The 27,800-nt window shown below is 45.0% G+C and overlaps 1 protein-coding gene across 6 annotated transcripts in view; it reads right to left on the reverse strand.

Moving 5' to 3' along the window:
- Nucleotides 1-27,800, reverse strand: part of Ttc7b (tetratricopeptide repeat domain 7B) — a 215,049-nt gene that overhangs the window by 90,943 nt on the left and 96,306 nt on the right. For all 6 annotated transcript variants that reach the window (XM_021179207.1, XM_029484578.1, XM_029484576.1 and 3 more), the window contains 3 exons: nucleotides 23,572-23,744; nucleotides 15,507-15,570; nucleotides 11,895-12,032 (listed from right to left, as the gene is read on the reverse strand). In XM_021179207.1, the coding sequence (XP_021034866.1) occupies nucleotides 11,895-12,032; nucleotides 15,507-15,570; nucleotides 23,572-23,744 (375 nt within the window). The remainder of the gene's footprint in view (nucleotides 1-11,894; nucleotides 12,033-15,506; nucleotides 15,571-23,571; nucleotides 23,745-27,800) is intronic.

Raw genomic sequence — 27,800 nt, forward strand, 5'->3', positions numbered from 1 at the left:
CATCATGGCGGGAGAGAAGACACTAGCTCTGAGGACAGATGGCCCAGGCTAATCAACACCCCTCTCCCTCCAACCACAGAGCTATCAGTGGGGCAGAAGCCGGCCGTGGACAGTGCACCCACGGTGTCTGGCAGAGCAAGCACTGCAACAGTGACAGCTGCTGCGGCTGCTCTTGTGACACGACGTGGCAGCAAATCTGTGGGTTCTGATTGGAAGTAGAAGAGAGTTCCTGGGACTGGGAGACTGACAGGAGCCTGAGTGAAACTCTGTCCCCTGCTTACTTGTGGTGTCAGAGGAAGGAGAATGAGCCTAGGGTCGGAGGTGAGGGGGATGTGGCTCAGAGAGCTAGAGCATTGTGGACGCCTCCTGAATCATCTCCGTCACTAGAAGTGAAGATGAACTTAGCAGCAGGATGCCAACTTTCCAGGAAGTACAGGCATTCTGACACCCTCTAAAGCCCAGCTGACACTTGCCAGATGCTGTGGATAGGTAGCAGTGCATCCCTTGGAGGCTAAAGGCTTCATCATATGGGGAGTAGTCAGAATGTCATTTGCAAACTTATTTCCTGCTGGAATAAGGGCTTCACCTTCCTCTTACTTTGGCTTTTCGTGGGAAGCCATATTTGAAGGGTTCCAGGAACAGGCTGCTCCTCTGGCATGAGAAAGGGATTTAGCAATTACCTTCCTTGTACGTGAAGCTCAATCACACCAACTGTGTGTGTGGCAGTGACAGCTGCACAATACCACAGGCAGGGAGAAGCCAGGGCCTATTCTGGGAACTCAAGAACAAGACTCAGCATCCAAAACCCATGGGGAGAAAGGGCAGAAATAAATAATCAGGTACCTCGTACACTTGGCTTGATGCCCAAAGCTGAAGCCACCCCGCTAGGAGAGCAGTACCAGCCTGACTCCTTCCTTTTCCTTCTAGAAGTTTTCACTGCAGAGACCTCAGGGCCCTTCCTAGGAAGACTGCCTTTCTTGAATTATTTATTGAGTATATTATTAAATGTGATTAATATAATTTTTAATAGTTGTGTACTAACACATTAAAAATTAACAAGGTAGACGAGTAACATGTTGATTCTTTTAGCAATGAAAATTTACTAACCTATTTAGCCATTTGGGACCATTGCTTTGTATACACAGAATACCCTAATCATAGGGTGTGTGGTGACCAAGGCAACCTGACTCTGTTCTTAATTTACAAATACGAGGATGAAGATTCAGAAAGCCAACAAGATCTGCCTAGGGTCACACAGTGTCAGGCTGAAATCAGAATCTAGGTCTCATGATGCTATTATTTCTAATTTAATTAAAACTGAAAGTACAGATTAAAATGGAGCTTGAGCAATCTGCTTCGGAGAAGAGTGGGTCCAGGAAAAGGCTTCCAACAGTCATGCTCTCGGGGCTCAGACAACAAACAAGCCTCCCTCCCCATCTGTGGGAAAACACAATGTCAAAGCTTGCTCAAGCTTCCGCCTCTTTATTTTAGAAATAAAATACAGTATCCTCTGTATCCTTGCCCCACCCCTCCCCATCCTCTTTTTGCTTTCAAACAGTAAGGCTACTTCCAGGCAGAAGATCGCCAAGTTTTATTGCTTTGGAAAAAGCTTAACTTAAAAGACATTACTTCCTCTGGCCACAGTGAGAATAAAAAATGGTTTTTTTTTCTTTATTTTTTTGGGGTGTGTGTGTGTGTGAGGTGGGGTAAAGGGTGTTTTCTGGAGAGAGGGTTTCTCTGTATAGATCTGGCTTTCCTGGAACTAGCTCTGTAGATCAGGCTGGTCTCAAACTCAGAGATCTGCTTATCTCTGGTTCCTGAGCACTGGGACTCATGCACCTCCACGCCTGGCCGAAAGTGGGTTATTTTCAATGGTCCCAGGTGTCATTTTCTGGCAGTCAACCTTCTTAACTCTATGAGTCAGCTTGAGTAAGTGTGAAGAGTATAGGAGCCCTGGCTGCAACTCGAATCCAATAATCTCTGCTATGTTGCCAATGCAGTTGTTCTTTGTTGGCCTTACAGAAAGCACTAAACTCAGTTCCTTTCCTCTACCTCCTCCCTCTCAGCCGCTTTCCCTCTTTGGATTTTTGTATTAGCTCTCTGACCTGGCTTGAGATACCAGGTTCTAACCCTTAGACTGTGGTTGGGGCTTCACCTTGCTTATGGATGCAAGGGCTGCAGAGGGAAGTGAGGAGCCAGAGGTGGCACTCTGGTGGCCAGAGGACAGTGGCATACTGTATACAAAGTAAATGTGCAGCAAACGCTTAAGTGAGGAACAAGTATAAAGAGAGCTGGGGGCCGCTCTATCCACTCTCTCTTTAGGAGAGCCACAGAAAGAAAAGAAAGGGCCGTAAGGACTACAGCACACTCTGAAGACTCTAGAGATTGCAGTGCCCGACAACACTGAAGCCAAGGGGATTAAACCGCAGCTCGAGGACCCAGGCTAAGTTGATGCTTATTTGCGTATAGACCGGTGGAATAAAATAAAGACCACAGACTCGGCCAGTATGGCTTTTGCAAGAGTGATGAGTCTATTCAACAAGGAACAGAATAATCTCTTCAACAAAAAGTGTTGGCTTATGTAATTTCCACACATAGCCTTTGTGATGTCTGTCAACTAACTGTCAACTTGATACGACCCAGATTCACCTGAAAGAAGGTCCTCTGAGACTGTCTATCAGTGAGGGGGTTGCCTTGACTGTGTTAACTGAGGTGGGAAGACCCAGAAGGGCCTCTGAGACTGTCTGTGAGGGGTTGCCTCGACTGTTAACATGAGGCGGGAAGACCCAGAAGGTCCTCTGAGACTGTCTGTGAGGGGTTGCCTTGACTGTGTTAACTGAGGTGGGAAGACCCAGAAGGGCCTCTGAGACTGTCTGTGAGGGGTTGCCTTGACTGTGTTAACTGAGGTGGGAAGACCCAGAAGGGCCTCTGAGACTGTCTGTGACGGGTTGCCTCGACTGTTAACTGAGGCGGGAAGACCCACCCAGGCGGCATCATTCCCTAAGCTCTCCGGTCATGGGCTGTATTAGAGAAAAGAGCTGAGTAGTAGCATTGCACACATCACTGCACTGCACTCTGATATTCCCTGTGGGTATGATGTGACCAGTTCTCTCAGGCTCTTGCTGTTGTGGCTTCCCTGGTTGATGGACTGGAACCTGTAATTATAAGTCATGCAAATCTTTTCTCCCTTGAATTGCTTTTGCTGGGATATTTTATCACAACAACAGAAAATCCAACCAACCAACCTAAAACAGGAATTATTTTTGAAAGTACTTTGTTGTGAAAAACCTGACCATGCATGTGGGCTTTAGACTTCTGAATAGTTTTGTGGCTAGAAAGCAGCAGCTTTTGATACACTAGGGTACAAAGCAATTGCATGCTAGAAGCAAAGCTTATTGGACCATTCTGGTAAGAGCATGGAAAGACAAAAATGTTGAGAGAAATTCAGACAATGGAGGTCTAGATCATGAGAATTCAGAGGATAACATGCACTTACTGGGAACCAGACTGGAAGCCGTTAGTCGAGTACTTTGGCTAAGTATCTAACTTCAAGCTGACCATGTCCTGAGAACCTGAGGTTGAGCTTAATGCCAGTGGACTGATTTGTTGGGAAGAGAAACATTCAAGGCAGTATGGTATTCAGACTGGTGACATAACTGCTAAAGAGCTCAGTACCATCACAGAGAAAGTTCCTTCACTGCACTGGGATACTAGGAAAAGTGTTCTGAGGGCAAAGCCTTATCCATCAGAGACATCTTGAACCTACAGCAGAACTGGGAAATGGTGATCACATGACCCTGGTTTTGAAGGTGCAAAAGATGCAAGATTGAGGGGATCATGAAGGAGCTGCTATGTGGTGGGGCTGTGTCATCCCTGTGTAAAGGCCCTAAGAGGCCTCTGTGTGAGCTTGTGGAGGCGAATCCCAAACTGCGCTGGAGACCTGAGAATACTGGAGATGCCAGGGCCATAGGACAGCTGCCATGGAAAGCTACAGGTGTAGATTGAAGCTTGGCTAAGCCCATGCAAGAAGCTGTGTGTGCTGCTACTGGCAGAGCTGGAAGAGAGGGGCTGATCTAGCCTCTTGGAACCAGTTGAATATATTATAAACTCCAGATGCCAGTCACAAGGCAACATTAATCTGTTTTGGTTTTTCAACTTTTCCAGTGTGCATGCATGTGCGCGCGCATGTGTATGTGTGTGCATGTACATGTGCGTGTGTATGTGTGTGTGCGTGTATGTGGTTAGTATATGTATAGGTGAATGTATGTGGGTGTGCACACATATGGAGGCCTGAGGTTGGGAATCATCAATGCAAGGACTCACCAATATAGCTAGTCTTGCTAGCCAGCTTACTCTGGGAATTTCATCTTTACCTTCCAAGGCTGAAATTATAGGTGGGCTGCCATTCCCACCTGGCATTTATGTGGATTTCTGGGGATCTGAATTCTGATTCTTATGTTTACTTGGCAAGCATTTTAACTTCTGAGCCACCTCCCTTGCCTCTGTGACATCACCACTATGATGGACTATATGGACACTGAGCTGAAACCCATTGCCTGCGAGCTGCTTTTGCAGTGTATTTTATCACAGCAACAGAAAAACAAACTAAGACATATACCACGTATATACAGAGCTCACCCAGAGAGGCTCATTAGCTTCAAGTACAGGAGCCAAACCCAAAGCCCAGTTAGGAGAAGACTTGGGGGTACACTACCATGCTTTTGAATTTGTCATTGAATCAGTGCCTCCTCAGAAAGACACCAAGGGAATAAGCAAAAGAAGAAAATATACTGGGTTTAGTTAGAATCAAAACTTTTTTACATTAAAGGGCATAATTAAGAAAGTAAAGAGAAAACATAGAATAGAGAAATGCCTGTGAACTATATATCTGATAAAGAGTTTATTATGTATTTAAATAAAAACTATAACAATTAAAAAGTAACAATTTAAAAATGGGCACAGGGCTTGAATAATCATCTTTCCAAAGAAGACACAGCAATTACCAAAGGATGTGGAAAGATGCTCTGTGCATTAGGAAGATGCAAGTCAAACCCACAGTGAAGTACCACTCAGTGCCTACCAGGGAGGCTGTAATCAGAGCGATAGATGCTGTGGAGCAAAGGAGAACTGGAGAGAGTGTGAAATGGGAAGGTCACTGTGAGAAACAATTATCAGTTCCTCAAAAAGTTCATCAAGAATTTCCATATGACTTGACAGCTCTAGAGAACCAAGAGGAACTCAGGAATGCTGGAGTTCTGCTCTCACACAGAGACACCATTACAGCAAGGCTGACTTACAAAGACTAGCTAAGTGAACAAGCCAGGCCTAAAGGGGTACGGATTACATCATCTGTTGGTTGGGCTGTGGTCAGTGCTCATGGCAGACTCACCATAGCCAAAGGGTGAGGACAGCTCACTCATCCATCCATAAATGAGTGGATAAACACAATGTGACAGGTATGTACAGGGGAACAAAAAGGGGATGTAGTCCTGATAACATGCTGTCAGACATACTATCATAACAAGGTTGAATCTTGAAAATATTAGCTCAGTCAGGCACGTGCCACATGACTTGTTTTATACTAGGCCCCTGAAATAGGCAAATTCACATGAAGAAAAATTAGAGTTGCCAGGGCTGTGTGTGTGTGTGTGTGTGCGCGCGCGTGTGCGTAGGAGTGGGGATAGGAACTATTGCTAACTATGTACAGTTTTATTTGAGGTAGTGGAAAGTTTGGAATAATGATGACAGTTGTACAACAGTGTGAAGGTCATTAAATATTTATAAACTGTATTTTTCAAAGATCAAGGCAGCATACTAATTTGTTAAAGAAAAGGATGTAAATAAGACATGAGGCAGTGAGCACCTGGGAAAGTGTTTCCCTGAGCTGTCCCACACGAGGGTTCCGACTGCTTCTGCTCCTCCCAGCGGCTGCACCAGGGGCAGAGATTCTTTGGGGTAGGCCGACATGCAAAAATAGCATTGATGATTCTACCAGTCTGGTTTAAAATGCTGGACCAGAACTGAGATCTACCTAGCAGCTCTTCCCGAAGCAAGGTCCATCTCTCCTAAAGCTTCCTAGTATATAATTAATGATGTTCACAACCTTGGCAACAGTCTGGGGAAGACACACTCATTGTTCTTCTAGGGTGAAGGCTGGGACGCATGCATGCATGGCTCAGCAGCCTCTGTTCCGGCACCCTCACATGTCACTGCCTCACTGGGGTACCGAGGGCCAGGTAAGATGCTCAGGAAAGTGAAACATCTCTGACGATGACCCCTAAGCAGGGCCAGAGGTGAGCAGCGTTCTCACCGTGCCTCCTTCTAACGGAAGTGCTTAGTTTGGGAGGTACAAATGTCCCTTGGGTACAATCATTAGCCACACTACCCACAGCTCTACAGATTTACCATAAACAAATGAATATGAGTTCAATGGAAAGATAAAAATATCCCTTCTGTTGTTAAAGCTGCCATGTTTATGTAGGGGGAGCACACACCATCTCTAAAAGGACCCTATAATATTCTTTCCAAATGGAATTGCTAATAGTCAGACTCGAGAAACAAGCCTCCTTAGCAGCTTGGGTTCATTCTGAAAAACAGAGGAAGCAGGGCTCCTGGCCTTACTTTTAATAGAGGGGTTGTCATGCCAACGAGGGCTGCTGTTTAAATTGAAGGGGAAGAAAGAAGTGTTCCTTCCTACACAAACTTTTCAGCAGGGCTCACAATTAGTCCTTAAAAAACCACGAAAACTCATAGCACCGGAGTGATGGGAAACACTATGCTCATATCATTTGTCAGAGAAAGGCCATGCATGGGAAATCTCAGGTTTCTTTCTGCTGCTTCATTCTTCATGCCCACGAGTAGGGTAAACAGGGCCCTGGAGAAAAGAAATGTTGATGTGGGCACATGCCAAGGCAAGCTAACGCTGAGCTCAGAGAGTGGCCCTCCATCTTGAATAAATACTGGGAAAGAATGGGGCACAGAGAGAACAATGTCCCCTGCCCTGCTATTGAATTTTCAAAGGCTGGGACTCTACCATGCCTTCATAACACACCTGCTGCCTACGGGGGCCAGTGACAGGAGAGGGGACATGCTGGCACACACAGCAGGGCCACTTCCTTTCCTTTTCCTGGTGCCTGTGGGCTGAGATTTGCCAATGAGAGGAGCCAAAGAACAGGAAACCTGCTCTGTGGACAGGAGGCTGGTTGGAGACAAGAGGGGGGAAGGCTCAAGGACAAAACTTCTTTCTATCCAAAATCCCAGTGCAACAGTGCTCTCTGGGCACAGAAGGCCTCGCCCACACATAGGAAGATGACACTGTGTTTCTGAAGCACACATGGCCAGGTCAGAGATCAGTCAGGATGTGGCTGGATCCATGAGAGAGGGCCAACAGAAAACCCTGCATAGCTCTTCCCTTCTCTACGCTCTCCTGCATTGTCATGAAGTGTGTGAGTACTGAACATACCTGACGTGCCCAACAGTCAACCTGGTAAATGAGAAGGCTACTAACTAACAAGCAGGCAGAGGGACGAGGCGCCCTTGGCCTCTTTGCCTTCTCCTTTCAGAGCAGGATGGGGCAAGATTTCATATAGCTGCTCAGAATGGCAAGCAGCCGAACCTCTGGATTGTTTATTTTAAAATTTTTTCCATTTAATAGTTTAGACTAAGGTTGACCACAGAAAACTGAAACTGCAGGGCACAACTGCCAGTAAGGAGGAGGCCTACTGTATTCAATTCCCATCAGGCCTTGATGGTCCCATCCAGATGTCAGTGCCCTGTTACCTCCAATCAGCACAGCAAAGCCCTCACCTAGAACAGGCCTGTTCTAGGCAGGAACACATAGCTTTGCTCTGCTGTCGTCTCTAATTTCATCATCTTTATGTTTCTATGTGAGCTTTATAGGTAGGCAAGCCGTTCTAAATAACTTTAAAAGTCCCACAGTCTTTAAATATTCTTAAATTTTCAATCTCTTTAAAATATGCATCTCTTTTAAAATNCAAAGTCTTTTTACAATTAAAAGTCTCTTAACTGTGGGCTCCACTAAAACAGTTTCTTTCTTCAAGAGGGAAAATATCAGGGCACAGTCACAATCAAAAGCAAAAATCAATCTCCAACCGTCCAATGTCTGGGATCCAANTCACGATCTTCTGGGCTCCTCCAAGGGTTTGGGTCACTTCTCCAGCCATGCCCTTTGTAGCACACGCGTCATCCTCTAGGCTCCAGATGCCTGTACTCCACTGCTCTTGCTGCCCTTGCATCTCATACACATTGTCACTGCCCTGCCCCTGGCAGTTCCTGCATGCAGTGTGAGTCAGCAACACCTAAGCATTCAGCTGCCGTTTACTGAGCTCTGTACACTGGCCTTCATTCATGGGATTCACAGCTGTCCAAGGAAATGGCTCACTGGATAGCGGCACTTGCTTTGCAAGGAGGATCAAGGTTTGAATGCCCAGAACACATGTAGAAAGCCAGGCATGGCTGTGTGTACCTGTAACCTTAACATTGCATGGTGGGGAAAGGAGAAACCCGAGATCTCAATGTCCAGCCAGTCCAGCTGAAACCGTGATATTTGTGTTCACTGAGAGACCCTTCTTAAGGCAACAACTGGAGCACAACAGAAGACACCTGATGTCCTGTTTTGGCATCTGCATGAGGGTGTATCTGTATACTCACATGCAAGCACTGCACGCATAGCTACACCACACACACACACACACACACACACACACACACACACACACACCTACCTCTGTCTGAGACATTCATAAGCATTATCCTCATTTTACAGAAAAGAAATAGTGTCATAGGTTAGTGATTGCTGAGGACGACAGAACTGTGAAGTGACAGGTCCAGAGCTCAACCCAAAGTCCTCTCTCTGACTGCTGAGAATGTGCACAGGGCATGCTGAACTGGTGGCCTGAGTTTCAGGGTGAAAGATAGGATGGGCAAAATGGCAATGTGGAAGAGGATAGGAACTTATGCACCATCAAATATGGATGATACGATCCCAGTGCATGCACACACACAGATGCAGGCAGGCAGCCAGGCAGGCAGGCACACACACACACACACACACACACACACACACACACACACTCACCATCTCATTGTCATGGGCCATTCTTCGTACAGATAGACTAAAGATAGTCTTTAAGACATCAGAGGATAACTGGCTAAGAGTTTCTGGACTCTGGGTGACTATTATTTTCTTTATTTATATGTACTGTTTGATTCGTCAAGGAGCACGCAGAGCTATTGCTTCTGACAAAAAGAGAAACAGTGAAGTGAAGTTCATGTAGGAAGAAAGGAAAACAACAGAGGGCAAGGGGGCGCTGAGGGTTTCTAAACAGAGGAGTGGAAATGGTTTAGTGAAATTAGGGGCAGATCTGCCCCACGTAGCAGCACTATTCACATTAGTCAACAGAAGGCAGAACCTACCAAGCACTTAGCACCAAAGCCTCCAAATGTCATGGACTACGACTTATCCATAGGACAGAGTGAAATGGTGAAACAACGTATGTGTGCAACCTTTCAAACAGCGGTGAGCCACCAATGTAGGTGCTGGGAAGGGAATTCTGGTCCTCTGCAAGGACAGCAGGCATGCTGAGCCATCTCTCCAGACCTGGCTTTCCTTTTAGGGTGAAAATGTTTAGGAATCAAAGGTGACAGCTGCTGCTGCTGTGACTTTGGTGTCCATCAGGGTTCAGTGCAGTGAAAGGCTCAGTGTCTAGGATGGCATCTTGGGTAGAGCTGGTTACTGTGAGGCTGCAGGCCGCAAGGTATTGGGGCTATGATGCAGTTCTCACGCATCTTGTGAGTTATCAGAAGGGGCCTGCAATAAAAGAAGCAATCGGGGCCTCTCCCATTCTTTCTGCTCCTGGTTTGATATGCAACCTCTTACTTATTCTCAAAGGCTCTCACAGATGTTGGCTAGTGGGTGACAAAGCCAAGCAGCGGGTCTCTCCACATAGGCCATATCATATGGACTGTGAACCTTCAGACTGTGGGATCAATAGCCCTTTGCTTCCCTGGGTAGCCTAGGCTAGAATCCTCATTATGGTGCTATAGAGCTGACTATACAGCCATACAGTGTTAAAGATGTACCAAATAATACTGAACTATAAACTTCATACTACTAATTTTGATATGTAAACTTTACCTCAACTCAAAAATGTTCTGTTCTTGTTTTAAGTAAAAATCTTGAAAATATAGAATGGTAAATGAGAACAGCCAAACAAGCCAGATAGATTCAAGAAAACCCTCAATAAATGAAGAAACATGTAAGCAGGCCACTTCGAGGTGTTATCTAAGGTGGAGGGAAGGCTCTTGCTCAGCAGAGGGTGTTCTGGCTCCATCCTCAGAGTGCTGGACTGGGTCCCCTGAAGTACCATGAGGCCTGCATCATTCTGCTATGGCATCATACTGTGTCCATTGGAAGACTGGACACAGTACATCTATCACATTTGTGGAGGAAGTCCCAGCTACCTGGAAGATGTAGAAAAGGCTGAGGCCATGTGTCCAAAGCCTTTCTCACAGGATGTGGGCTATGGTGGATCTTCCCAGGTCAGCCATGTGTACACACTGTTGGCTGATTACCTCTAGACTGGAGCTTGCACTGTGAAGAGGACATACCTCTCTCATAGCTGCATTCCCAAAACACACAGCCCTTGGTACTGAACAGGTGACAATACATATATATACTGAAAAAAATGTATAATTCTATTAATTGATGTATATATCTAAGGCAAAACATGGAGATGAGACCAAGTCTAGAAGTCTCCAAGGGATGTATAGGCCCAGTAAAGTAAGGGCCCACAGAGGGGACTGGAAGGCTGAGTAACAACAGCCAGGCCCATGCCTAGGCTGGATCTAGGTCCCAGCAGGGCATGTGTGGGCACCTGGACACATGTCATTATTTCACTGCATTGTGGGGGATTTGGCTTTTCAGACGGCTGCATAGCCATTGCCCTGTATAGTCACCAAACCAAAGACTAAAAACAGAACTAAGCCACGCAGGCTCATCTGTTCCCCAGGGTTCCTGCCTAATGTGGTGAGGTGGCCCAGGCTGGAGGGTGAGTCGAGCTCTGATCTGATTTCAGCCAATCTGTTACTGTATTTCACTCCCTGTCCGCATGCCCAGAGGCTGCTGCAATGGGTATAAATTTAGAACGAGAAAGATAAATAACACAGAAAAGTTTATTTTAACAAAATAGGTTGTTTGTGTCTCTCTCTATTTTGCTCCAGGAAAGAAAAGTTGGCCTTACTTACTTAGCCTTACTAACATGGCATTTGGTTTTCTGGGCAGGAGCTTAATAATGCATAACCCTGACTCAGATAAACTAACCCCGCATGAAACCAACACATCACATGTCTGTCCCGAGTGCTTCCTGGTAGAGAGGGTAAGAACATCATGGCCTCTTCCCAAGCTCTGGAACCTACCAGTCCACTTCTGAGCAGGCACAGCACTCTGAGCAAAGACAGTGCCTTTCTGACATGCAGTGGTTTCTACCAGCCAACCTCAAGGTAGCTGTGACCCAAACTGCATGTTGTCAGGAGTTACAGTCATAGTCTAAACGAAACTGTTTCCTGAAGAAAGCAATGTCGGAGAAGCTTTGGTTACGATGGAGTTATCCGGGAAAGAGACTACTTTGGGAACTGCTGTCCTCCTCCCACACACCGCCTGGAGGGTAGGGTCTGCTGAGAGAAAGAAGCTTGCCGTCACAGACTAACTGCTTAGCCCAGCCACACAGGAGAGCAAAGATTGATAACTGACCCAGTGACATATGTCCCTGGCAGAAGGGGACAAAAGACCAGGTCCCTCCTCAAATCATCTTGCCTTCTACCTCTTCGTCCCCACATCCCCCAACCTGAAAAGCAGCCGGCCTTAGCAGCTATACCTCTGACAGCATCTCATACTGGCCTCGTCTTCCAAGGGCAATGGTCAGTAGATCATAGACCACAGATGCGCTTTGCAGACTGATGAGGCGGTCACTCTTGTGTTCCGGAATTCTGCTCAGCACAGCATCTCGGTTGGCCTGAAAGTGACACAGAAAAGAGAAGCAGACGGTTAGCTAGCCTACACTCCACCATTGTCATGTGGCATAGGGGCCACCTAGGCGCTCCTGTCTCACAGGGCAGGAGTAAGTAACAGACCTGTCACATCAAGTCATACATCTAAAATCCACAGAGCACCACAGACAGACACTACTGTTCGACTCGACACTGGAGGCCAGGTGTAGGCTTCTCAGCAGGGCTGCACAGACACAGGATTCTTCATGTGAGCCCCCGCCCCACCCCAATGGGGTACTGTGATCTGGCTTCTACTCTATGCTGAGGAGGGAAAGAGCATCCACAGCCTGGCCCCTCCCATCCTCCAATGCTGTGATCACCAGGAGAAGTGATCAAACTTTCCCCAATCACTGACACTCAGATCCCTGCATGACATCTCCATGGGAACAGACCTCAAAGACTAATTCAATCTTCTAAATGGAAGGGCAGAATGGATTTGAAGCACAGAACAGATTTACAAGACAAGAAGTGAGCAATTTTCACTTTGCCACAGAGGACTCAAGAGAACACTGGCCAATTTCATGTGTCTGCCGCTTAGTACAGAGACCCATCAGAACAACCAAGCTTTCCCAGACCATCTATCCAAAATGCTCCTCACACCAACACGTTTTCACCACTTCTAAAACTTAATTTCTCCATAGGTTCCTCCAGATACACCACACAAACTGGAGTCTTGATAGCTATCTCATTTTCTCTCTCTTCCCCTAATAAGCAGCATTAAATCACTGAAGAGCTTTCTGCCTGCTTCTCCCACCCCAAGCTCTGCTAATGACTAGCCTCCACTCACGCCTGCCTGAGGAGCAACAAGGCATGCTTAGTATTCCATTTGAGAGTGGTGCCGAGGTTCTGGGGTCAGCAGTCCCCCAGGCTCTTGTTTGTCTTCCTGCTTGGCATTCAGAAAGGCCACGCACACACCTTCCCTCTTGCTAATGAGGCAAAATGACTTATCTCTGTGTGTGTCCAAGGCATTTAGTTCCCGCCACCCATCAGAACCTACTCACTTGAAAACTCCTGGCTCTTAAATGTCAAAGCCAAATGAGACTCTATAGAACAGGCCACTTCCTACAAAGTGAGTCATCTCTTAGGAAGACAAGCCTGCTTTTGAAGAGTTCATTCTAAGTTTTCTTTACACAGCTCCTTTTGAGCCAGCAAAAGACGCTCTGAAAGAAGGAGGGCCTGCTGTAAATGGTCTCTGCTTATTCATTTGCTATAAATCTTCACTACTCAGACCAATGCCTGGAAGGAAACAAAACGAACTGCACAGACACTACGTAGGAGAGTTATTTCTAATGTGTCTTCTTTCCAGACAGCATAGGAGAGCTATAACCTAGAACCTCTAGATACCCAGAGCCCTGACTTAGATGAGGTTAAGCAGACACACTGCTAACAACCTCTGCCTCCAGGAGAAAAGTAATTTGCTATGCAGTGAGAAGCGGTGCACTTTCAAACGACTCCTTGTAGGTGGAGAGATGGTAGAAAAATTGATGCTTCTAAGTTAAAGTCAGAACTAAGAAAGAATATCATTTCCCCAGACATCCAAGGAACAAGGCAGCTCCTATTTTGGTTTTGAAATTGAGCACATGAATTATCTGCCCCCCAAATAAAAAATCAAAGTTCCAAAGGACACTGAGAGGGAAAAGCCCCTAGGGCAACTTCATGTAGAAGAGGCTTACAGTCGGTGTTTTAGTCTGGAGGCTGTGACATCACAGGCTTTCATTATCTCTCAAGAGATGGTTCTAGAAACTGAATATCATGGAGGCCAACCTGCCTGCCTCAAAGGGTTTCAACACTGAATATCATTGTGTCTATCACTCTGTGAAGGAGTAGGTTAGCTGAAGATACCACTCTACAACATCTATACCACACTAGAAGCAAGTGCTGTAGACATGTGGTCGTGTTTTTCAAATTCCAATTTGGAGCATCTGACCTCACAATTATCCAGTGGTCCACCAAAGGGACTGAATACCATGACCAATCACATCTGTATGGAAGAAATTAAAGGCCAGGTGATAAAGCATCCAGTACAGTGGGGAGGCCAGCAAGAGCTGCCCTCACAAACCAGTGACACAGCAGGTAAGTCTTGCTCACTTGGAAAAAAAAAACGGTCACTGGGCCACTGCCAGCATTATCCCCTATGTGCCTCCTCCGACCCTGCCAAGGAAGAGCAGAGAATATAAATGACACCAGCCCGACTTACAAGCTGATGGTCAAGGAAAGATGAACCCAGGACAACCCGCTTGTGAGCCCAATGACGTCAGCAGTGGCCCAGTAGAAAGCAGTGGTAACGTAAGCAGTCTGCCCCTGTAAACACCTTTGGGCCAGTTTGCAGAACAAGAGAACCCCAGGCTTTAACCTGAGGTAAGAAGGTCACGCATGCTGAAGCCCTAGCCTGTGCTGGCCACCTCTTCCCAGCAGTCCTCTGCTGCCTCTCTACCTACAGTCACCTCAGCATATTTCTTGCCTCCGATGCAGCATCCCGGTGAGGGTGACTTTTCCTTTCCTGAAGATTATTTCTCCTTTCTGGTCTGCGGGGTGGGCTGAAATCTCTGAGGAGGGAGCCACACAATTTACGCACAGGGCCAGCAAACCAACACACTAGGTATGCCCTTGCTTACTCTAGCCTCAAGTCTTCATCCACAGGAAGAGGGGATCAGACAGGAAACTCCTGGGGCCTCTAGCAGCCCGTGCTTCTGCTCAAGTGCTAGGCACACACCACCGGCCTGCAGTAGTTCTAACTACATCACAACAGTGTCCCCAAGGCTGCAAGCCAAGCCTGGGTTCCCTCGTGCTAAACAGAGCACGAGAGTCAACGAGCCAAAGAGTCAACGAGCGAGTGTGTAGTTTAGACCATAGGTCAAATGTGCTGGCCAAACACTGAGTGAATTTGAAAGGATCCTGATGGTCTGGCCAGAACAGCCCTGACAAAAGCAGACCTAGGTGGCAGAGGGCATCCCCACAGGCTGAGATTCTGTAGGGTTGTGATGTGGAGGAGGTGGAGAGAGTAGCGTGAGAACACTAGAAAGTTCCACCCAGCTCCTGCCTGGACAGAAGAGGTGGATGCGCTCACAAGGGACCCACCTCGGTGCTGTCTTCACACCCCACATAGTGTGCTCGCCCTGGACAAACTTCCTCGGGGGACCATTTTCACTGTAGTTTCCTTATTCATGGGAGTGCTGATACCTAATCACACTTGGCAGATGGAAGATAAACCAAGAGCCCGTTCTACTGTTGTAGAACTCAAGGTGACCAAGAAATATGCTAGCTGTCTGGGGATTCAGAGACGTCTTTCTTTTTAAACCACCGCTGCTTTTCCCTCCTCGTAGGCATTCCTTCTGGAAATTTTTCTCTAGACCAAAAATCATCATAATGAGGGACTAGCCACAAGAAGAAAGGGATTCTTGGGGCTGGGGAAAAGGCAATGAAAATCACATTCCACTTACCATAGATTCACTAATGAGCAGTAACAGCAGCGCCTCTTCAGTATTTTCTTGAGGACAAAAAATGCTGCACAGAGAAAACCAACTTTGGTATATGGCAATAATAAATAACAAAAGATACACCGCTACAAGCAAAGCACAATGCCAAAAGCATCTCGATTTCTATACAGAGTCCAGGAAAAACACTGTGTAATCTGGGCACTTGAATTAGCTTGCTCATTTCTATGGCAATCTGTGGAATTAATACATCTCAGCTACACATTTTAATGGCAAGCAGATGGGTGAGATAAAACAATAAAAACTCAAGTTAAAAGCCCAAATAACATGTGTACTATTACAGAGGCAGAAAGTGAAATCAATACAAAATGACAACAGACATAATAGGGCATCCTTCACGAAGGTACTAGGTCACTTGCTGGGCTTACCTGCCTCCCGCTAACTACTGCATATTGCTTTGTCATTCTGATGAGAGAGGAGGTTGGAAGCAGTTGCAGGGACTGAACAAGCTTCCTAATACTGAAGGGGTTGGTGAGCTGCCTTAACTTAAACACAGTCTCATTCTGGGGCAGCATGCACGAGCTGTGTTGTTAATCTGTGTCATGATATTTGGCTGAACTCTAAAATCTTAGCTAAAAAGAAAAAGCTCTTAAGCTCACTGCTGCTGAGGATTGGGAAATAATAAGAACACAATGCACCCCAGTCCTCACCCTCTATAGCCTAGGCCTTGGTTCTGTAAGCTCAGTTAAGACCACCCCGCCCCCTTCTAGAGCTCTAGACTCTCAAGGAAAATTCTGGGCCACTTTTTCCCTGAGAATTGAAAAGGAGTTTATAATAAATAAAAATAAACTTGGCTAAAACCAAAACAAACCACTGCTTATTTTGAAGATGACTAAATACGGACTGAATTTATACCCTCCTAGGAACAACATAGCAATCATTTAATTGAGATTTCCTCTCCTCAAATTTAAAAAAATTTCACAATTATTTACAAAGGTAAAATTTCACATTTTCCACATAATTATAAATCCTTGTTCTCTTTCTGCTTCAGCAGAGAATACTGGAAGTAACAGGAAGGCCAGTGCCCGGTCTCCTGCAGAATGCTGCCTGTGGGAGTTTCTAGGGCTTCAGCAAGGCTGGTCTTGGAATGGACAGTAAGATTCTGGGCCTGGAGCCGAAACTTCTGTGGGGAGTCAGCTTATGGTATTCTGGGTTTTCAGAAAACAGAACACTTGTGATTATCCCCTGACATCCTGGACATGCTCACACGCAATTGGGACCTTGTAAATAAACGAGCAGCCTGAATCATTATTCTAATGGCCAGCTAGTCCTGTATTGTTCAGACTAATTGAAAAGAGAGAGCCCTAGCCGTGCTAATTATGACTTAACACCAGCCAATTCGGTCCACGGATAATCTCCAAATTCCGTTTGAGCCATCCAGCCTACTTAAATGCTAGGTTGTGTTATTTTTACCAGAGTTGCTAACAAGCAGCACATTAACTGCATCTAATTCCACTTCCTGGGCCCTCCCTGTATGACAGATGGATGGGCTCTGTGAAGCTCTAGGGCTGGGTTCAAAAGGTGGAAGACGCAGAGAAACAGATCTGCAAACCATGCTGGAATGTTCCCTCACAACAGTTGAGCCTTCTGAGAGCCATTTCTGGTCACTCTTCTCTTCTTTGCTCATACAAGGTAGACCTCAGGGGGTTGAGGGTGGGGTAGTCAAAACGGTCGGGGCCTTCCTCTTGTGACATTTTTTTCTCCGAGGCCCAAGTGCTTCAGGGGGAAACCCTGTTGTGCCCTGGCCTCAGTTCTGGCGAGTAAGAAGATGGAGGGCTAGATGTACTGGGAGTTGTATGAAGGATAGGGTAAGGGACAAAGGGAGCCATTAGACCATTAGACCAGCTTCCAAGTGGGCACAGGGTCAGGCTGAGTGTGGGAGGTCTGCAGGCTTAGCCCAGCCATGTCGCCAGCTCGCGGGATGACCTTTCTTCAGTTTGGATGAACACATCCGTGTATCTTGCAGCTTTGTAGGACTCGAGGAAGGGAGGGCCCTCCAGGCACTGCAGTTCCTTTTTTTCTAGGGCTGCAGGTACTCGTTTTTTTTTTTTTTTTTTCTTCTTCTTCAAAAATGCCCCCCCCCATATATACTTGTTAGAACAAGCAAAAACAAACAAACAAGAACAAGAAAACAAGTCAACCTATCCAACTGCATCTTAGCTTTCTTGTCACTGGGGTGGAAGTGGCTGTATAAAAGCAGTAGTCCCCGAGGAGTCATGGCGACTCTGCGTGGCTACAGGAGTGGCACTGAGCTAACAGCCCACAGGAAGCTGGCTCAATTCCATGATCCAGCTGAGGGCCCCAGAGAAAGAAGGGGATTTCAACTAGTAATTGAGAGCAGCTTGACCAGGGGGCCGCTGGTTCAGCCTGAGGCTTACAGGGACACCCCCCCCCCAGCTCTCCCCCTTTTGTCAATTCATATGGATCAGCAACTCCCTATGACAAAGAAAAAGGGACTTCATCAGGTCAGTGCAGGTCTGTTAAGTGTTCCTCAATGCAGGGATCAGATAAGTCCCATGTGGCTTGTGATCTCACATCCCTAGGGAGGAAACAGGGCTCCTGCATCCCTGGGGAGGGGGCAGGCCTCTCTGCACAATGACTTTAAGGGGAATGTGTCGAGACCAAAGAGTTCTGCCAGAAGAACTTACCCTGACTCTGTGATGTTCCTTGTCTTTCCAAAACCTCTGTAAAACCCATAGGAGTTCCATACCCAAAGCATCACCCAACAGAGATTGCCTCTTTCTCCTTTGTCTACCAGGGAGTTCACCCCAAGACCTGTATTCAAGGATGCTCATTTAATACCTTCTCACTTAGCCACTTGCAGGCATGCTGGTGGATTTTAATCTGCTGCTTTATTTGTGCTAATTTTCTAGTCTAATATGCATTCCAGTATCCAAGCCATCAAACATGTTCTTACAAGGATGAAAGAAAAACTATACTTGGCTGAAACACACATAAATATATATTTTCATGATATATCATGCTTTTGGAGCAGCATGCTGTCATACACTCGTGCTCACCTCACTGAAAGTCACTGCTTGCTTTTCGCCCACTTGGTACCCCAGCAGTTAAGCTTACCCTAAAACGAAGTATGCCAAAGCAGACATCTTCACAAAAGACCCAGCAGGGCAGAGGCCTCCAGCAGGCCACCATTCCTCTCTCCATAGGATGGTCAGCCTTATTTTCTTTTAAATGTCAAGTGACCAGGCAGAGAAGGAGCATGGCCTCCCCTTCACACTGGGGTACAGTGGAGGGCAGAGCTTTTGGGGAGCTTGCTTTTTAGGGCAGCCCATCTGGGCCGCCACTCTGAATGGTCATTTTGGTTTGCTGGAGCCAGAAGAATGTGAGACACCTAAACTACAGCTTTTTAGGCTGTGGGGTGTAACCTCATAGACTCATAAAACTGAATTTAGGGTCATAGAAAATCTGGCAACAGTAAAATGTTTCTGAGTGCAGTGACCAAAGTTAACTCAAAATCAAACACAAACAAACACAAAGTTCCAGGCACCAAGAACCTTACTGCAGACTTTGTTCTGAACACAGCACATACACTGTTAACGTACGCTTCGAATTACAGTGTTTATACCATATGTACAAAGTTCTATGCTCTTCTGGAAACATAATGGCTTGATTTCAGAAATAAAGACTTTTAATGTTTTTAACCACCATTCCTCAGCAGGTAAGTAAAACTTAGTCTATGCCGTTACGTTAGAGGCTTGGTTTTAAAACTACTGTTTGAATTGCTAACTTGAGTAGCAATAAACCTGTTCAAGGAATTTCGGTTTGAGATTAGGACAGAATTTCCAATAATTTCTGAGACAGCCCCAGACATATTTCAACCATTTTATACTATGTATTTATACACAGTGGCATTCTCAGAATTGACAATTATGAAGTTAAAATACTGATGAACTCTGAAAAATGCTAAAGGAGCTCTATGTCCTACAGAACCAAAAACAACTAAGATTTTATTCTTTATGTAAAAATATTAGTACATCCATGATTAGCACAGCAATTTGCTTTCAACTATAATAAAGGGTAAAATCATATGCACCCCAAACAATTGTTCTAAAATAAATTTTTTGATAATTTGTTGTCAGTAATGTTTCATTTGTATACCATTTTATATATCTAAATGCCCAAGGTCGCATAAAAAATGTCTTGCATGAGGAGTTTACAAATGAAAAAGTTTAACAAGTTCTATATATAAACTCAACTATAAGTCTGAACATCACGTGCAGAGATCTCCCTTTTAACTCCTGATGAGCCAGCTAGAGGGGAGTGACAGCTGTCCCACTGCTGCTGTGTTAGACAGTCAGCCCCACTGTGGGAGTACGGGAAACCATACAGGAAGAGGCCTAGGGTATGTCTGTCTCTACTAAAATATCAGCTAGGAAAGCGGCTGCGCACACAAATGCAGAACGCTGAAAGCTGGTTAGTGTGGGATTAATGAAACACAGAACACACTCATGACAGACTAAATAACTAATGCAGAAAGTTGGTTCTTCAAAGAGATAAACAAATGACAGATTTTCAGGGAGCCCGTTCCCATCCCCCAAAGGCAGACAAGAGCCAAAGAAAAGATAGAATGGAACAATGAACTCCACAGGAAAAAGAAACATGGCTGACTAGGGAGGTATATGGTGAAAAACTCTGACAGCCAAACTTATAGAAGGATGCAACCCAGGAAGCCAGATTCACCAGCAAACATAACAAGGAGCTTCAAGAAAAGCCACACACAAGAAACACCAGGACAGATGCTCTGCAGCAAATCCGATGTGATATTTCAAGACAATTAATACCAATTACTCAAGTTCTTTTTTTAAATAAAAGGGAAAGAAATAATCCCCGACTCTTTTTATGTGACTAAAATTATCCAGATGCCCTAAAAGATAGAGGTTTTTATAAGAAAACTACAGGGTAATATATTTTAGAAGTACAGGTGTAAAAATTTCCAACGAAGATAGAGAATCTCAAACAAATTTTAAAACGTTTTACACTATGACCTAATGGAATTTATCCCAGGAATGCAAGGCTGGTTCAACATCTGAAAAAAATCAATGGTTGAAATACACTGTAATCAAGGACAAACCCCCGTCATCAGCTGAACAAATGCAGGAAAGGCACCGGGAAAAATTCAGTTCTCCATAAAAAAGACAGCAGCCTAGGAGCAGGAGGGGTTGTTCTCAATCTGTGTAGCGCATCTGCAAAAGTCCACAGCAAACACCGGGATCAGAGGTACTGGCTGCTCTCCTTGTCTTAATATCAATAGGAAAAGAAAAAGATGATAAGAGAAACTAATGGAGAAGTCTAAGAAAGAAAATGAAATAACAAGTATCCAGCTTTGAAAGGAATAAGTAAAACCATCTATTTACAGATGACAGAATAAGCCTAAGGAATCTAAAAAACAATTCACAAATTCAGCAAGGTTGTGATATACAATATTGAAATACAAAATCAATGCTTCTTCCATATTCTTGCAGTGGATAGTTATAGAATATAATGAAGAATGAACAGAAGAGGCCGCATTGATGGCTGATGTATGGGGGCCTACATCAACTTTACGTAAGAGGAGTGTGGGTAACACAAACTGGACCTGAGGCACTGGACAGTACGACACTCCGGTTCTAGGTTCTGCCCCCAGCACCCTGTTCTAGTTTGCTTCTCTGTAGCTGTGAATAAAAACCATGATCAAAAGCAACTTAAAGAAGAAAGGGTTTACTTCATCTTACAACTCCCAGGCAACACTCTCCAACACGAAAGGAAGTCAAGGCAAGACCCCATGGAAGGAATCTGGAGACAGGAACCCTGGAGGGATGCTGCTTGCTGGCTGTTCTCAGCTCACACTCTCACATGGTTGTGCTTAGCTAGCTTTCTTACACAGCCATGGCCACCTGCATAGGGATGGCACTGCCCACAGTGGGCTGAGCCCTCTGATATATATTAGCCATCAAGACAATGTGCCAAAGATATGCCCACAGACCCTTCTGATCTAGGTAATTTCTCAATTAAGGGTCTCTCTTCCCAAATGATTCTAGATTGTATCCTTTGCAATAAAAACTAAAAACAGCTTACACCCGCTTCCAAAGCAAAGGAAAAAAGACTTGTGCATGTATATAACCAAAAAATTAGGAATATGTTTAACAAAAGAACCTTAAACCCTGAAAACTAAGAGTCATTCTTGAAGTGCTTTTTTAAAACATAAATAAATAATAATCTGTTGCTCACAGGCCAGAAGATTTAACAATGCATTTTTATATGACTAAAAGTATTATTTGCATTGTTTCACAAGTTATGAGTTCAAGGCAATTCCTATCAAGATCCCAGTGCTTTTAAAAACATTATTTTTGGCAGAAATGAGCAAGCAGATCCAAAAATGCATAGGACTTTAAGGGACTGGGAGACGGTGTGACAGCTAAGAGCACTGGGTCTTACTTTTCGAGTAGTGAGATACTTTGGTGATGCATCATCACTATGCATGTCCTGGAAGCCAATGACTCCACACTCTAAGTCATTGAGCTGGACTCTGTGCTTTACATGGGAGTTACAGGTAGAGAGCAAACAGACCTCGTTTCTATATGAAGTTAAGCTTGTATCATGGTGTGGGACCACCTCCCAGAATCCTCCTTACACTGATAGAAAGCTGACATCAGAGTGGTGTCAGAGGAGTGGCAAGGACAGCAGTTTAGGAAACACCAAAGAGACCAGTGAAATATGTGTTTCTGTCTCTGAGGTCAGGCCACCCAGGTGTCACTGGATGAGAAAGGTAGTGACAGAAATCCTTTGTGCACTTGGTAAAATTATGTACATTCAGAAGCTTCTATAGTGGGAAATGAACCTAGACTTTGTTTTGAAGATGTAAAAATCACTTAAAATTTGAATCCTAAATCTGCTTCTGGATAGCTCCTCCCGAGGGAGCCCGCGCTTCACACTCAGTCAGGGGACGACTGCCAGGACAGGCGCTGCATGAATCTACCCGAGGGCTGAGGAGGACACAGAGCCTGCAACTCACGCAAAGGTGGTTAGCATGGCTGGAAAAATGAAGATCAAAACCAGATTAGATAAATCTTAGGAAAAGTCAAGAATGGAGTTCCTTGTCCAAATCTGCATAAGAAATGCAAACTGTGTAAGATGGCCATGAGGGGAAGAGACGCCAGGGTCAGAGAAGAGACAAGAAGTAGCTGACCCAAGAAAACTGGGCTCTCAGAAGATGTGACATGATTTCAGATGCCACATAAGGAGGCAGAAGCCAGGCAGCCCATCCCACAGTGTGTTCCCAGGGCTTCCAAAGCAGCTGCTGGCAGCTGCTCTTAGCACCCTGCAGTGTGACAACACTGCAGAGGTCCCCCAACAAGTCACTTTTCTCTTTGTGGGAATTGGGAAAGATCACCAAGCCTTGTCTGTGAGCAACAGGCAGGGAGGGACCCTAAGGGCTCCAAGGGGTAGTGTGGCAATGAATGAGCTCCGCTGAGCCCCTCCCTCTCCAGGCTCCATCCTCCTGACAGGGAGGACTCAGGCATGAGAAGGCAGTAGTCCCCCGACCCCTTTTCCTCTAAGGAAGCCAGATCCCAAACTTAAGTCTTACAAAAATAAAGAAGCTCTAAAGAGACATCTCCTCCTAACTTCTGACAAATTATTCGTTGTCCTTATACACAGTTTGACTTAGAACAAGACTTTTTAAAAGGATGGAGGAATTACTGATAAAATGAATGCCTCCTGGCTCTGCCTGCTGCATGGCTGGGGCTCCTGTGATGAGTGGAGAGAGAATCCCATGAAGTGACACAGCAGCAGACGGCTGAAGAAGGAGACAACACTGAGGAGAGTGGCTGCTCACGCATGGAGACATGTGCTGGAATGAGGGACAGTGCTGAGGTCCCTCTGCTCAACAGTCAGCCATGCTCGTCTGACTTCACACGGACAAAACCCGGCCTGTGCTTCTCTCCTGCCCTTAAACATTCCCACACTCCCTTCCCATCCCAGGGTCCCCAGCTAAGGACATCAAGTCCCATACTTCTCTCCTGAGTAGACACGGGCTCTGCGAGGGAGTGTGTAGGTCTTAGTGTTTGCTCCTTTCCGGAGAGGGTCATCCAGAGGTGACTGGCAGGGAGGCTCCTCCAGAGGGTTCCAGTAACTCTGCTCACACATGCCCCTTAACAAGATTTCTGCCAACTGCCTGGCTATTGTCTGGGAACACAAAGGAAGAACAGCATGATTATTAATCTGTTTTATATCATCTACTCCATCATCATCTATCAGCTGTCACTATGTGTGAGACGTTATTGAAATACTCAGAATTTAAAAGACTCAGAATTAAATGTTTACTTCTATGAAAATCATACCCATTTATGGCAAAAGAAAATATGATATGCCAAGACATTTGAACACTTTTAAAAAGGATTTATGTTTATTTTAATTATGCATAAGTATGTTGTGGGACAAGTATCCATGAGTGCAGGTGAAGCCAGGAGGTTTGAATCCCCATGGAGCTATAATTACAGGGGTTGTAAGCCATGTGACATGGGTGGGTGATGAGAACTGAATTCCAGGCCTCTGCAAGAGCGGTACCTGCACTTAACCTCTGAGCCGTTCTCTAGCCCAGGCTGCCCTGTCTACATACACACTGAACAGGTTTCAGACCCCAAATAACTAAAGAAGCAGCTAAGCCTTTCCTAAGAGCTCTTGGGTGAACTGCAGGAGTTTCTGTCAGCCTGCAGCAGATGCTTGCTACAGCTCAAACCCAGAGAAAAGCCAGGACTCGACTTCAATGATGGTATCTCTGAAGGAAAAACCCCTCAGCACAGCCATATGTACACTGCAGACACTCGAAGGACCAGCATCCATAGTCACACAACACCACCACAGGATGCAGCACTTGGGGAGTGGCGTGCCCTACTTTCTGTCCATCCAGCCCTCCCAGCTCAGAAGCTCAGAAACTAGCTTTGTATAGCAGGAAGGCAAGACACGGGCTGCAGCTTCTGATGAGAAAGAGCTTTCTTCAAAGCTAGTGGCCATCTCATACCTACTTGTGAAAATCCAGAAATACTCAAAACCTTTTCCTTCTAGTTAGTGCAGTTTAAAATGCTTTTCTGAACCCTCTGCAATACCACTGCCTAGAACATTATCCAAGTGAGATGCAAGAGCTATACATATACAAAGAAGGGTCTTGTTGATAAAAGAATATTGATACTACTTCCCTTTCTCTCTCTCTCTCTCTCTCTCTCTCTCTCTCTCTCTCTCTGTGTGTGTGTGTGTGTGTGTGTGTATGCATGCATGTGCACTCATGTCTTCCCATTCCCCATTTTCAAACAGACTCTCTGCATCCCAGGATATTCAATCCACAATCACTCAGGGCTGCAAAACAAGACTCCACGCAATGGGGCTTTCCATTAGGCTTTGTGATCTTTGGAAGATATAGAGTGCTGCCGCTCCCTGAGAACGAGGTCTTAAAAGAAATGTGTTCAGAAGAGAACTTCGTTAGGCTTCATCCATATAAAGCTTCCTAAAACTCTCCAAGGAAACTTAAATGCAAGCAAATCATTAGCTTGGTAGCTTCTGAGAACTACTGGGTAAAGGCAAATTTTCTTGATTATCCCCACGTAGAGCCCACTGCCTTCAAGTGTCTATAAAAATGTGAACATAAATGCATCTAGTGCATCCCCAACTGAGTTATCTATAAAGATCTCATAAGAACACAATTTCCAGGACCTGAACAGTACCCGAGCTGCTTCCTTGGGCCCTCCAGTACTGTGTCATTTTGATCTCACTGCACTCATATGAGCTAATGGCTTCTGCTGAAAGCTTCAGCTGTCAGAATCACCCTCCACTTACTATGGCCGTGACATAAACGTTAAAAAAGAACACTGAATAAAGAACCCCCGCCCACTTCTCCCAACCCACATCTACTATAAGGCTGTCTTAAAGGGCAGGATCCAATGGCATTGAGTACATCCTCAGGGCTGTGACTCCCCATAACTATCTACTTCCAGGACATTTCATCACCCCAAAGGAAACTCTATACCTTTGAAAGCTGTAGCATCTCATGTGCCGGTCTCAAACCCTGGGAACAGCCACTGCATTTGTTGCCTTTATGGATTTACCGATTTAGAAGATCTCACAGAAATGGGTACAATATGGGTCTTCTGTGGTCAGCTTCTACTGTGTGGTGCAGAATTTACAAGACTCCTCCATGCTGCTGCTCTTTCTTTATTAGCATCCATCCTTTTATTGCTGAACAAGATGGACAAACCCCACAACATTTTGTTCATTCATTCAGCTTGTTTCCAGTTTTTGGCTGTTAGAAATGGTGTTATATGAACATTCATGTTCAAGTTTGTTTGTGAAAATTTGTTTAAACTCTTTACTAAAGTCTAGGAGTAGAATGCTATGAATATACTTTTAAATCCCTTTCTGCTATGCTTTCACATAAAATCAAGTTCACAAAACAGCTTTACCATCAAGGATCATATAGTTATCAACTAGATTCCTTGGTCCTGCTGCAGACCTGCTCCACTGGGATTGTTCATCTTGTAGGCGCGAGGACATGGATTTGCTTAGCATCCCTCGATGGAGTTTGGATTTGCTTAGCATCCTCGATGGAGTTAGGGATGTAGATCATTGACAAACCACAGTTCCTCAGATAATTCTCATGCACTCCTTCAGGTCAGCACTCAATGGATTAGAAATGTTTTAAATCGCTTGAATATCCCACAGAGAACAGAGGCACACTGATTCAGAATGACAAAGTGGGAAATGTCTCCCTTCATGTTGACAACACCAGCTCATGGTTGAAATGTCCAAGATTAATTCCAGCTACCACATAGACTCAAGGAGGCTCCTCCTCCCTGGTCATCTCAAGAAAATAATGGAAGATTAATCCATCCATCCATCCATCCATCCATCCATCCATCCATCTATCTATCTTCCATCTTTCTTTCTATTTCTTTCCCCCCTCTCCCCCTCCCCCTCCTCCTCCCTCTCTTTCTGGGCCAGTAGAAATGTTTCCCTTTGAAGCACTGATGTTCTCACTGTACTTCTAAGGCAATTCACATTGACCAGTTGAAAAGCCTTATGAAGATCTGAACAAAGTAAATTTGAGAGAAAATATATCTGGCAAAAACTCCATATAATAATTGCAGGTTCTTGTGCCTTGAAGGACCTTAAACAAATTAAAATGTTTTGTCTGGATATGACAAATAAGTTAACCAATATAAAATGTTAAAGGCCTGGTAAAGTTGTGTGTGTGTGTGTGTGTATGTGTGTGTGTGTGTGTGTGTGTGTGTGTGTGTGTGTGTGTAATGTTACTTATCTAGTTCAACAACATATTCTAGAAAAGCCTTAGGTTTAGCTGCCTAGCCCCATATCACAAAACCTTGGAGATTCCCAAATGAAGCTTTCTCTGCATTTCCCATGATATGAATCTCTTAGCCTCGTCCAAATGAACATTCCTGACAACAATTAAGGACACACAGGGCTAATGAAAGACAAAAGAAACTAGATTTATATAGGGTTGCTATATTAATTGTGACATAGGACACTTAGTACAGTGAGCACTAGGCCTTCACAGAGTTGATGATGAAATGCTAGCATTTATATGAGAACGACTATCTGTTGTAATTCTCTTTGAAGTTTTGTGGTCATATCATTATGCAAACAGCCAGTACTTGAGGATCTCACTGCATGTCCTACCATGGACTCACTAGGTACCCACTGAGATGGCTACAAACACAAAGGTAACAACGAGTGCCAGTCAGGCTGTGGAAAAAGCAGAGTCCTTAGAAGTGCTGGTGGAAATGTAAAATGGGGTAGCTGCTTTGGGAAACAGAATCTCCTCAAACTATTTAAAACAGCGTTTTCATATGGCCCAGTAGTTCTACTCCTAAGTACAGAAGAAGAAGGAAGACATGCCCACTCCAAAGGCTGTATACGAATGCCCCCATAGAAGCACTAATAATAACAGCCCGAATACCCATCAACTGAAAAGAAATCGGGTAAGATGTGGCAGACTCATAAAATAGAATATTATTTGGCAGTGAAAAGAAAATAGTGAAGCAATAAAGAAGAAGAATCTAAACAATTGATGCTAAATGAAGGGGGCAGCCACAAAAGACTACACTGTATTACTCTATGTGAAATGTTCAAAATAGGAAAATCCACAGAAAGGAAATTAACTAGTGACTATCAAGAACCAGGGGAGTCAAAGAGTGGGAATAGATTACTATGAGTTTGGGGTTTCCTTGAGGA

The sequence above is a fragment of the Mus caroli genome, chromosome 12 (genome assembly GCF_900094665.2).
Source record: "Mus caroli chromosome 12, CAROLI_EIJ_v1.1, whole genome shotgun sequence".
NCBI lineage: Eukaryota > Metazoa > Chordata > Mammalia > Rodentia > Muridae > Mus > Mus caroli.